Source organism: Juglans regia, chromosome 10 (assembly GCF_001411555.2).
Source record: "Juglans regia cultivar Chandler chromosome 10, Walnut 2.0, whole genome shotgun sequence".
Classification (NCBI taxonomy): Eukaryota; Viridiplantae; Streptophyta; class Magnoliopsida; order Fagales; family Juglandaceae; genus Juglans; species Juglans regia.
In genome coordinates this window covers 34,846,544-34,860,303 of record NC_049910.1, presented here as the reverse complement: position 1 = coordinate 34,860,303, position 13,760 = coordinate 34,846,544, and the positions used below count along the sequence as shown (strand labels likewise).

The 13,760-nt window shown below is 35.3% G+C and overlaps 1 protein-coding gene across 1 annotated transcript; it reads right to left on the bottom strand.

Moving 5' to 3' along the window:
- Positions 1-8,235: 8,235 nt before the first annotated feature.
- LOC108981960 (phosphatidylinositol 4-phosphate 5-kinase 2-like) lies at positions 8,236-13,146 on the bottom strand. Its single transcript, XM_018953226.2, has 8 exons — positions 11,647-13,146; positions 11,355-11,519; positions 11,020-11,185; positions 10,716-10,826; positions 10,429-10,622; positions 10,170-10,300; positions 9,986-10,079; positions 8,236-9,009 (listed from the first exon to the last, which is right to left on the bottom strand). The coding sequence occupies exons 1-8, from the start codon at positions 12,702-12,704 to the stop codon at positions 8,700-8,702; spliced, it is 2,229 nt and encodes a 742-aa protein (XP_018808771.1). The 5' UTR covers positions 12,705-13,146; the 3' UTR covers positions 8,236-8,699.
- Positions 13,147-13,760: the final 614 nt, after the last annotated feature.

Here is a 13,760-nt window from a genome sequence, read left to right as displayed (position 1 = left end):
TTGAAGTCAAAGCTTGAGTGCTCGAGTTCTCTTTCTGGGAAGAATCCCCCCGGCTGCTTCCTCGTCGTCAGCTCCCCTTTTTTTTTTTGTCATTTTCTCTTTTACATTCTTCTACTTCCGCGTAAACAACAAATTATATTTTTTTTTTCTCCTTTTATACACGAAATTATTTCTCTTGTTTAAAAAATAAATAAACTATAAAATCTATATAAAAATTTAATTTTTTATAATAAATTTAATTTTTTTTAAAAGAGTTGCAGGATGCTTATATAATTTATAATTATATCTAACATTACTCAATTAACAAACCAAGACATAAAGATTAGATTAGCTTGACAATTTTGCTTAAGAAAATATTATTCATACGTGTTATTGGGTTAGCTATTAAAACTAAAAGTTTAAAATTAAAAATTTAAAATTTAAAAAAAAACATTGATAAAATGAGACTGCTACTAATATTATAATATTATGCGTAAAATAGTACGTGCGTGTAGTACTATTCACATAATAAATATAAGATCTTTTATTTTTTCAAACTCAACATTTCTTTTAAATAACATGAATATAAAAATCAGAAATTATTGGGATTAGTAATTACCTATTATGGGAAAGATAGATAGGAATATGAGAGTGATGGATTTTGCATTGAAAGTGAAAGAAGGGGGGAATTTAGGGGAGTTGTCATTACTCCTTTTACTTGCTTGGAATTTTTGACATCGAAGGAACAAAATGGTGCATGGTAAAGAATGCCTAGACCCGAGACAAGTGGTAGAACATGCAATGTTGATGTTGAGGAGTTACAAAGACCTTAAGCTGATACCTAAAACTAAAGTGAAGCAATACTACTAAACGTGGATGGAGCCATCTTCATCTTCATGGGCTGGTGTGGGTGCAATCCTTAGATATGCTAAGGGTGACACCATTATTGCCAGCTTGTAAAGTGGAAAGTGAAGTAGTGGATCCAGAAACCATTGAGTTATTAGCCACTTTTAGAGGTCTGCATATCTGTGCAAATATGGGTATCTAGGAGCTCATTGTCGAGGGTGATTGTTTGCTATGAAATCACCAATTGTCCTAAAAGTTTAAGCTGATGGGAAGAAGTAGATTTTATTATTTATTTTATATCTTAACACTCTCACTCACGTGTGGGCGAGACTTCCCCTCAATAGGTGGCCCAACACGTAAAATATTTAATTAAATGGAATAGAGTGTAGAGTTAAGGTTCGAACTCAGGACCTCTGCTCTGATACCATGTAAAATCACCACTTATCTCAAAAGGTTAAGCTAATGGAAAGTAGATTTTATTATTTATTTTATATCTTAATACTGCTTGTGGAGGCACTACAGAACAAAGATGAATCTGAAGCTATGTTGGCGTCCTTATGAGTGAAGTTAAAAAGTTACAAAGGTGTTTCAGTGAATGTCAGTTTCAACATATTTTTAAAAAATGTAATGTGGCAGTACATAGACTTGCTCGAAATGTTTAGAATGTTGAGAACATATATGTGAGGAGATTGTATTCAAGATTTTCTTTCTCAAGCTATATGCCTCGATAAATGTCTATAAAAATAAATTAGAGAGCTAGGGCCGGTGGCGGTCTGAACAAACCCCGGTACAAAAATTGTAGTCCATAACAATTTGAACAAATAAAAAATAAAAGAGCAATGGATCCAATAATTTGGACCCGGGTCCATGATCCTTGGACCCGGTAAAGGAGCAGTTTTGTAATGTGGGGTATGATGACCCCCATATTTAGAAGATCCGGAGCTGGGATTCCACTCGTGTTGCACATGATGTCCATGCAGAGGTTGTTTGGCAGCACTTTCATCGTAACTTTGAAGATCAGTGCTGATAAGTATGATGGTCTAGCATGTGCAACATTCGGGTGGCCGAAAGTGAGAGATTAGATATTTTTAATAGAGAGGAAAAGAAAGAAAAAAAAAAAACTAAAAGGGAAACATTGTTCAAGATGGAGAAGATAATGAGAAGTTTGAGAGAAAGTTTGAGAGAAGTTTGAGAGAAAAAGTTTGAGAGAAAGAGTGGTGCTACTCTGCCGCCTAGTGCATTTTACACCTTTTTTTTCTTTTTATTTTAAATATTTTTTAAAAATATTTAAACACTTTTAAGAAATAAAAAAAATAAAAATACATTAATAGTCACTTCTTTAATTATTAATAAAAAAAATAAATATAAAATAAATATATAAACGGTCAAAATGAGAGGGCAAAATAAGAAATCAAAGTACTAGCATTTCTCTTGAGAGAAAAGGGTTAGATGTAAGTTGTAAATAGTTTGTTTTCAAATTTCTTAATTGGCATACTCAATACATCACTTATGTGTATCCACATAAAACATGTTTTTACCTATCGCTAAAATTGATCAAAATAGACATTTTAATTTCTTCAAAGATGCAGAGAATTAATAATCGTCGAAAATACTTAAATGTAGCGATTAATAGGGATATTTGCGTTGAAGATGCGCTGAAAAGTGCTTGATTTCTTGTAGTGATAGACTTTTACGTAACAAAATTCTTAAATAATTTACGTGCATATTTATCTCAGTTTAGATTCTAAAAATCTCATAAACATTTTAAAAGATGCAATGAGATAATGGCTTTACTTGTTAAAACATTCATCCAAGATTGAGATCTCTTGATTCCAAAACTAGATTGTATGAGAAAGATACATGTGTGACATTATATGATAAATATTATTATGATGCTATGCATTTTTACGATGGTATCTAATACTCAATATGGGAATCGTTCTATTCTAAACTCAAGAAAAAACTAAAAAGGGCTCTTTGGACGGACAATATTAGGATCTGATTTTAGGGGTAGACCGACTTAATTATTGCATTTTTTTTAATTATAATGTTAAATATTTGTATTCACCTAATTCATTTGATTTGGTTGAGCTTTGAGAATAATTATTTTTATAATCAATAATCATTTTATTAATACCTAACTTGATATGATGAACTCGAGACAATGGAGAAGGGTGCTCCATTTTTCATCATATTTAAGACTAGCCAAGGTCCCACAAGGCATTAAAAATTTAATTTTTAGAACCCAAAAAAAAAAGGATTTTGTTGTACATCAACTACTATTTATCCCGAGTTTTGCTACTCATCATCTTCACATACTATACACCACATTTTTTTTAAAAAAAATTTATAATTTTTTTTTGTTTTATTCTTCCTAAACTTATTGAATTCTTCTATACATTATTCATATATCACACATTTGGTAAAATAAAAAATAAAAATAAAAAGTATAATGTGTAGTGTGTGAGGATGATGAATAAAAATTTTCTTCATCCCATATGACCTCACACCTGATAGTTTTTTTTTTTTTTATAAAATATGAAGTATGAGATAGTGAATAATGACTGATAAGAATAATTATTTAAAAATTAAAAAGAGAGAGAGAGAGAGAGAGAGAGAGGGCTCATTTGGACCCCACTTTTGTCATAAAATTGATTTCAAGAACTAATAATTACTTGATTCCAAGAGCCGGCATCCAACCCACACAACACTTATTATATGCGGCGGCTTAATTGAAAAACAATGAAAAATATGAACCAACCAACAACTCAAGTTGGGGGTTTCAAAGCCGACGTAGGGTGGCTCACCAGTAGTTAAGAGACCTTGGCTTATTAAATTAATAATAAGTGAATAAAACCTATTATTGTGAATAAATAAATAAATAGATCTTGTCTTTTTTATTTTTCTTACTAAAAATATTTATTGAAGAAATCTCTAGACGTAAGCTTCATGTAGATTTGTTAATATAAGAATATAGTTTTAGCTATTTTTATCCCTTTTTGTGCTAATTTCCTTTTTTTTTTTTTTTTAAATGAAATAGCATGCCTATAATGTATTTGATTTATTTTAAAACTTTGAAGTACATTACAGTTTTAGGGTATTTAATGTATTCACAGTTCATCTCAGCTCATCTCAACTCATCTCATTATTATTCATTATTATTCAGCAACTTTAACTTACAAATCTCACTATTATTCACAACTCATCTCATTACTATTCACAATCCATCTCAAGTCATATTCGAATCAAAACGTCTCAATCTCATGCTTTTATTTAAAAAAAAAAAAATTGGTAAATTTAGGAACCATAGAAAAATATTATGAGTGTACAAGATTTACACTCTCCAAAACTGTATATATCTAGCATTGCTCTGCAATTAATGTTGTTACTTTATGTATTATAAGTTTTTTTTGCAAAAATATGCATTAGGAGATTCTTGTAATATAAATTAAAGTTTTGAATTTCATACTGTACCGGTCGGTACAGTCAAAATATACCATTTTTGTAACGTAGCCAGTACAAAGAATGATATAATTTGGTACCGATTAGAATTTTGGCAATTTCAACTTGTACCAACCTATATTTCGACCCATACCAGTCAATATTTCAGCCTTTTTTCTTTTTCTTTTTTTTTTCATTTCTTCAAACTGCAAGCTTATTTTTTTACCCTCCAATTCAAACCAGACTATTTATAATATATACATATATTTATATATAATTTATTCATATATAAATTATTTCAAAACAATATCCGAAACGGTACCATTATCATGATACTTTTCAAATCATTAATTATATAATACAAATAATTAAGAAAATAAATATATCTCAAATAATTCACAAAGAGACATTTGCCAAATTAACAGAATTATGGATGTAGAGGTCAAATCAGCAACCTATAATTTAGCCCCGACATAAAGTCAAAAAGAGATAAGATAAGTTGATTCGGATTTTTAAAAGAAAAGACACTCAAACCTCTAAGAGGAAAGAGACTCAGACTCCTAAGAGGAAAGTAGTTCACAAGGCAAATTGAATGCAATCACTTCAAGAAAATAAATCTTTATATAAAGAGGAGATCCCTACAAATCTAAGAGACTCTTCGCAAAAGTTCCTTATGCCAAACTCTACCACACATAATGACTTTGAATGATCTTTCTTAAATTCTTCTATTGTATTATGAAATATGTGAGATCATGAGAAATTATAAAATCGGCTATTATAGTAGATTTTATCTCCAAACAACTAGTGAATGTAGTCATTATGTCGAACTACATAAATTATTATATCTCTCTTTATTTATTTTTATTCGCTTATTTATGATTTATTTCATGGATAAACATGAAAAGTACTATATTAAAATCCGAATCATCAACGTGAACTGAGAATCATTTTTCCCTCCATTCCGATCTGTTATGCAATTTAAGGTATTAACAATGGACTAAAAGTCAACATTATCCGTCTAAATTCATGAATAAGGAAGATTGGAGCCATGGTCTCACTTGCGACCTTATTATTGTACATGTTCGGATGGTTCCATCAAGTGTCGCAGACCAAACATCGAGCAACTATTTACGACTGATATATAGCAACGACTACTTTTGACAAAAAAAAAAAGCAAAGTGCAAACTTATTTTAAAGGCATGTTTGGGATTGCGATAGAAGTCTTAAAAAATATTTAAATAATTTTAAAAGTTCAGTTGGGTGTTATATATTAATTTTTTTGAATAATGTGAAACGTAACTCTAATTTTAAAATAATTGTCAAGGGAAGAAAATAAACATACAACTTTAAGTTAATTATAACTTTTAGACTTTCAAAGACATAGTCTTTATCTTTAAAAATTTAAATAATCCTCATTTCTAACTTAAAAAATATTTTTTTAATTTTTTTTCAAACAATCGTAACATGTTTAAAAGTACCTTTAAACATATAATTATCAAATAGTAAATAAATTTTTAATAGTATAACTTATTATTTAAGTTATAAATAATAAACTCTAAAATTATAACTTATATTTCTCACCACAATCTCAACTATAGACCAAGTTAATGAAATGGCGGCAGAATCAGAAATTAGTAAGGCGTTATGGGCCTACCAAATGTATAAACTCTACTAAGGGCTGTTTTTGTGGGCTTTTATCTGTTAGGCGGCCACTCTGTTATAGGTTGACTTTGTGGGCTTTCTTTGTTAGGAGGCCCATTTTTTGTATGAGTTGGCTTTGTATTAAAGTACATTTTCGGAAAAAGCTTAATACGAAATACGAATACAATTTCTCCTTCTCTCTTTGTTCTTGGAGGTTGATCACCCTCGAAGTTGATCACTATTCATTCTAATTTCTTTCATATTTCTTCTACTTTACTTTTTTTTCATCCAAACACTTATTTCTGGAGAGATATTACTGGTATCTCCATCATTCCTGAGAGATATATACATTATGTAAATCTTACAATATTTAATGTTGTATCTCCACCTGTGTTAATGTCCTGTTTCGCAACCTGAACAGTTCAGCAAGGCCCAAGCTCCTCGTCACCTGCAACTAAGAAGAAAGAGAGGCTCTGGTGGCCTCCGGGATTACTCTGATGCCTAAGTCAGTGGGTAATTCTCTGGTGAATAAAAGTGAATTATGTAGAACAAGGTTGGATTGTTAAGTAGTTTGAGTCGAGAGTCTCCCGTAGGAGGGCTCTCCCTTATTTATACCTGATTTGAGCTCTTCTGTTGAGGAAAATCGCAGCGTGTCAGACGTCAGATATTTGCCACCACTCATTCTCTATCGCTTCAGTGGGTGTCAGTCCGTGGCCTAGCAAGAGATCGTGTCGTGCCAATCATCCTAGGTCTATTTGGCCGCCACTTCCCTACCATGCCAGTGGGTGTCAGATCGCAGGCGAGCCGTCTTTTGCTCGTGGGACACGCCGTCGCGCGCCGGATTCTTTGAAATTGACTCTGGTTGCCTCGTGCCTTGGGTCCGTGGCTCTGGAACCGGGTGCATTCTGCTGTAGTGCGTGTCCGGCCCGGTGATTAGGTTTATCAATTCGTCGACTCCCGAAGCATTCCTTCTGATGCTCCCGAGGCTTGAGTTGACAGGCCAATCCTAGTTTGGTCTGTACTCTCTTCACGATCCTCTCGCCCTGGGCTCCCAACTTCATCCCTTGGACGGATAATTCCGTATCTTGGGCCCTTCTGCAAGGTGTTGCGCGCTCGATTTTTGACTATGTGGCCCAGAGTCTTTAGCTCCCCTTTCTTTCGACTCGGGCTCCGTTGGTTGGGCTTTCCTAGGCTTGGACCCTTCTGGGATGGGCTCCTCTCACAATCTGTATTAGACCATCTAATTCAATCAAGTTGTTAAAGGGGATCTCAATTGGAAATAACTAGACAATAGTTAGAAAGAACCTCGTTTGTTTTTACAGCTATTCTCATCTCATTTCATTATTACAACTTTTTCAAATTTCTATACAAAATAAAATAAATAATTCAACTTTTTCAAATTTCAAAACAAAAATAATATTAAAAAAATAAATTTTAACAATATTTTATTCAACTTTTAACTTTTATCTCAGTTCATCTCATCTCATCTGCGAAAATAAATTTATAATTATGCTTCTTCTCCATAGTTCCAATTTAAATGCAAAAAGTTTGACTAGTATTGTTTTCATCATATTTGTCAAAGTCTCTATTATGACACCGTATGTGTCTGTCCCTATGGTAATCAAATTGATTAGAGCACCAAGATTATAATGGAAGATGTTGTTTGGTAACGGGAAGCTCAGTCCACCCACCATCTTTAGTTTCTCTACGCTTTAATGCTTTGTTGTACTGATTCATCTTGGTCTTGTTCAAAAGAAGCAAAAAGGGCATATACAACTGTGCAACTGTTATTCTGCTTTCCAAACTTTCAAGGAAGAAAAGGACGAGAGACAAAAAATAAAAAAGAAGAGAGAGAACATGAGTCAAGGAAACACCCATATCTTCCTTTGTACACTTTTCTCTTCTTTTCAAGGCTCACTACTGCTAAAGCAACCCTACCCTTGGAATGGCATATGACAGAGTGAGCGAGAAGCTTTGAATGCGCATGAGAGAGAGAGAGAGAGAGAGAGAGAGGGGTAATGGCCTTCTTTTCCTTTCTTGCTAACCAGGGAAACCAACTTTTCTAAGAGTAAGGTACGGTTTGAATATATAAAATTATCTCAATTTTTTAAATTTTTACATAAAATATAATAATTAATTAATTTTTTTAAATTTTAAAATAAAAATTATATTAAAAAATTATATTTTAAACATTCAACAAAATATCTCATCTGAATTGGAATACCAAACGAGATTTAAAATTCTTATGAAGCAATGTTATTTTTCATAATTTATTTTAACAGTCAAATCCATAATCATATGTGGGGGATGGTTAGCATCACTGAAAATGATAAAATTCAATACCAATAACAAAATTTCTCACTGCACCAAGTTCCAACCACAAAAAAGAAGTGTTCAAATCTAATAACCTATCTATTGTCTTCCTGTACACATTTTATTTATCCACCAATTCCACATCCCTCCGGAAGCATTTCTCTATATCTTCTACACCCTACTTCCAGAGACCAATATATCTTAATTTCCCAAGATAAATACAAAAATTTATCAAAAAATAAAAAAGAATGACATCTCTTAACACATACATCCCGCCAACTAAATCAAGGAGGGATTCTCAACAATGTAGTCATTAACATCCCCGGGGCTCTTTTCCTGCCACCATTCAATCTGGCCCTGCAGCAGCCTATTTGCAGCTTTCATGGCCATGGAGATTCATGCACCCTGGCATTCTGCTTGCATGGCGCTGCCACTCATCAGTCATGACAGTTGGGTTTTCTTCAAAATCACCCATAATTTCACTTGTCATCCACAAAAATTCGGTGTATGAAATCCCGGAATCTTTTGGAGTAAAGCTTAGGATCCACCGCTGAGATGGAGGTGGGATCCACTTGCAATGACTTGTAGGCATGTTCTAGCTTTTTGCTAATATCATAATCTTGGAGAATGTCAATGATGCCAAAGAAGAGAATCACGTCAAAGATCTCCCCACCACCCTGCGAAGGGGTTGAATTACTACTTCCACTACCTGAATGCTGATCCACGCCAAACCTTGACACCCGCTCTGCTCTTCCAGGCATGTTTGCCCCTAACCGGATCAGTGGGCCCCTGGAATATTTGGATGCATAGAGATTAGAAAAATCAGCACATGATACAAAGGTCCATTGGCATGATCATTCTTAAAAATCGAGTCAATCATGGGCATAATCATTACTTGACTGCTCCATGCTAATACCTATCCATTATAATATTCTTTCCGTGGGAAGAAACAAAGCAAACGCAGTGAAAGTCACGAGAAGTTCTGAAATAACAAACAAAAAATTATCGAAGGAACAAATAAGAGAACCTTTTCCACTTACAAGTTGCAACACAACAAACAAATGCATCCATAATTGCTGAGTCAGTGATTGAAACAGACCAGACATTTCACAAAGAACATTTTGCTTCCATCTAGAAAAGCACGAAGACCCACACAATTTTTTTCTAAGAAACTACTCCCAATTTTGCATCAAGTCACTTCAATCAAATCAGCCAACAAGACCAAATTTATACAAAGAGATCATCAACTCAAAATGTGAGAAAGAAAGGAGTGGGGAAACTAACATATCAACCACAATTTTGTTGTTTGGCGTAGTTGATACTCTAACATGGAAGCAGTTTTCTGCTTATTGAACCCGTGCCCCAAGTACATAAGCATTAAAGCTAAACATGTGTCACATGCATAGCAGTGAAGAGGCTGAGAATTATGGGGCCCAATAAAAAAAATTTCATAGGAATAAATGGATTGTATATTGGCTTAATCATTTGATTTGTAAACTAAACCAGTACTTCCGTTGCTACAAAACGCGTATATGAGGAAAACTAGCATATCCATAATCATGTCCTCGCTTAAATTATTCCCCAACTAATGTGAACATAGTCGAAGTGCTCAGAAATGGCTAGAGCCCCAATTAAGGCATTCTGTCTGGTAACTAAAACAGAAAAGAGGGTAACATTGGAGAGGGGTTTTGTCTGCTGCAAGTTACAGCAATCCTCAGCAATAAAAATAAGAGCATAAGCAACATTAAAGAATAAAAACACATACCGGCCTACCAGAATCCAATCCATTTCCTGCAGCTCTACTTTATTTATATCGTAACCTTGTTTGAATGTGTCATCAAGATGCATATCTCTTTTGCCTGAAAAAAGAACACAATACAGCAGTAAAAACCTTTGAATTCTTATACGAGTTTCTCCAGAAATCTGTATTAACTTGCGGTGACAATTACCGGAACGCGTGTCAAAGGGGGACATCTTCATCTCATTGACTGAGCAATCATCACGGAAGTGAACGCCAATTAAAAGACTGTAATCCATGATTCTCTCCCCTTCCAAGAATTCACAGTCTTTATCGATTTGCCTGAGTACAAACCATGATATAAGACGAACATTCAAGGATGTTAGAATCAGAGCCCACATATTAGCAGGCATTTCAGGGGGGAATAAAGTAAAACCAACTTGCAAGCATATCCAACTCATCAGATTTACCAGATAAGTTCTTGAAACCAAGAACATTCCAAGCGAAACACATAGTTCAAATCAAGGTCTTTGAGTGTTGTTGTCTCATCTATTTCCTCTTCAGGCTTGTCAGTTGTGCGGCCATAAGAAGAACCTTTAAGGTCAAACCTTTTGTGGATTCGATACTCCGAACAAAACAGATTGCCCATCACAATGAAACGCATCTGATTGATTTAATATCAAATTATTAATATAAACTTATAATGGACTAGCATCAGACAATCGAAGCTTACAAAAATTCACTCTCACGACTCTACCTTTTGACCTCCCACTGGTTTAACACAATGAACGCCAAAGAATTTTGTTATCAACGAGTTCTTGTACTGATAAACATGTTGGTAGTAACTTGGAAGCATCCTAATAAGCACCTGAAAAAGGTGACATATTAAAGGTGGCAATACCATGCATTTAATGAATTTCAAAGTAAGAACAGCATAAGGAAACAACCGTTTTTTGACCACCCCATTGCTAGACTTTACTTTTCTGAAATTTCCTAGTTGCGTGTTCCATTTCTTTTCAACTTGGATGAAATAAAGAGGTTGGAGGGTGTTGGCAACTGACCTTGACCTCAGATTTCTTGACAGTTTTTATCATAAATCGGTCATCTTGTGTAAGGTAGAATAAACTTCCGCTCTTCCCCGGGGAAGACAACTCCCTAAGTGCGTCATTTCCACAAATAGCAAGCATGTAATCCGCCGGATCTATTGCAAACAGTTCCCTCAGATGTCTAGAGACCAAACAAACAGGTTACCACCATTTGATAGGAAAGCCAACAAATACACAAGCTCCCAATATTATGGGAATCCAAAAGGCCAATCCCAACCAAATTAATGAATTATAATAGAAAACTGGAAAATCCCGAAGCCAGGCAAAATTTTGTACAGTAACATCAATACCTGAACACCACCGGACAATAATCCTTCCATTTGAAGTCCAAAGACTGATGCGGCGGCGTACACTTAGACCCTTCCGGAGGAAACCTTGTCCAAAACTTCTCCTTGGGATCGAAATCCCCTGGCCTGAGCTCCCTCCATGTTGAAGCATGCTTTCCAACAGAGTGTCTGCAAGATAAAATCAACCAGATAACCAAATATTTTTCGTAGAACACCCAAAAACCCACAAAAACAAAACTGGTGGTGTCGATGCAAAAAAATTTAAAGGAAAATAAAAAGAAAAACGATAAAGCACCTAATACCCAGTTGGAGATTAAGCATCAAATCGTAGTTCTTATGCCCCTTGGATATCATCTGCCCAGGCTTCTTAATCTCTCCATTGGCCAACAAGCACGGACTCCTCGGTGTCTGCCCGACAGAACCTCCGTAGCTACACTCCTTACCCCCCTTATAGAACATAGACGCCTCCACATTATCTACAATATCACAAGTAATATCTCCAGCCTCTCCATCCGATTCCCAGATGCAAATCCGCGGAAAATTCACATTCCTCGCAACATCCAAATCCACATTCTCAACATCCACAGACGACCTCTTCCTCGCAGCTTCGACCTGAAAGTGAAAATCCTTACCCCAAGACCCGGCATTGCTGCTCCCATCTGCCCAAGTGAATACTCCTTTACCCTTTGGCACCTCATTCTCCCAATACCCCTCATACTTATTCCCATTGGCCCAAATCAGAACCCCTTTCCCGGAAATAAACCCGTTCTTCCACTCACCGACATACTCATTTACATTGCTCCAGACATATCTCCCTTCACCATGCTGCAAATTGCATTTCCATGAACCTTCATACACATCCCCATTAGCGTAGCGCTTCACGCCGAAGCCGTGCTTACGATCCGCGACCCAGGAGCCCCTGTAGGTGTCTCCATCGATGCCAATGAAGGTTCCGTGCCCCTCTATTCGGCCCGACCTGAATTCTCCTTCGTAGGTTGCTCCGGTGGGCCACGAGAACTTGCCTTTGCCGCTTGCCTTGCCTTTCTTCCATTCCCCTTCGTACATGCACCCGTCCGACCATAGATATTTGCCGGTGCCGTGGGGGGCCTTACCGAATAACGTTCCAATGTAGAGGTCCCCGTTTAAGAGGACCTTCTCGACGGAGGTTGTGGCGGTTGTGGCAGTGGGAGTCACGCGCCTGGAACCGGCTGGGGATCGTGTCCGACCCACCACCACGCACGGCTGCGAGACCACGAACTCCACCTCTTCTTCTTCTTCAGATTTTCTTTTCTTATTATCGCTGTTGTTTGGGTTGATGGCTTGTTCAGAAAGACCCACTAGAGTCTCTAGCATTTCTTTATGTCCTTACTTACTCTTCTGCAGATCTGTAACTGTCACCGGAAACTGGCAATGAAATGCAGAGACGTCGGCATCGTTGCCGGCCGAGGCTAGATGGGTGAGGGAGTTTGGTCTCGATTATCGAATCTGGCAACTGTTGCTTGGGAGAATGGTGGAGAATCCCAAAGACAGAAAAGTAAAGCAAATGGATTGTTGTATTTTCATTGCATCGGGAAGACAAAAGGAAAGAAACTTACTACAACAGCTGAGGAAAGTAAAAGCGAGAGTCCAAGAGAGAGAGAGTTTAATTCGCTTTTTGCCCGAATGGCATAGGGAAAGGGATCGTTGGTGGCGCCCCCCACCTCTAGTGCCGCTTCGCCATTTGCGAGACGAGTGAGCGAGCTGGAGAGCCAGGCAGGATACGTGCGTGATGCGTCCCTCGCCTTCTCACTCGTGAGATTTCAATTTTATACGGCTGAGTGTATCGATATATATGTAATATGTATATATAATTCCAATTGTTTTCAATATCCTAAAATTCGTTTTAATTATCATTACGGGTAATGATTAGATTCAGGCTTGGTTTGTATACACAAACTTTCTTATTTCGTCTCATCTTATTATTATAATTTTTATAATTTTTTTTATAAAAATATAACAAATAATTCAATTTTTTTAAATTTTAAAATAAAAATAATACTAAAAAATTATATATAATAATATTTTATTCAACTATTATTCAAAACATTTCATCACATCTCGTCTAAACTGTCTATCCAAACCCAACCAACATTCTCTGTAATTATTTTTGTATGGTGTGATTATTTTGCCCCTTATTTTATAACTATGCCTCATTTATTTTCAAGAAATTTTTCAACTCATCTCATCTAATAATTATAATTTTTTTAAATTTTTATATAAAATAAAATAAACAATTCAACTTTTTCAAATCTCAAAACAAAAATAATATTAAAAAAAATATATTCTAACAATATTTTATTCAACTTTCAACTTTTATCTCAACTCATATCATTTCATCTCATCTATAAAAAAAACAAGGCCTAAAGTCAT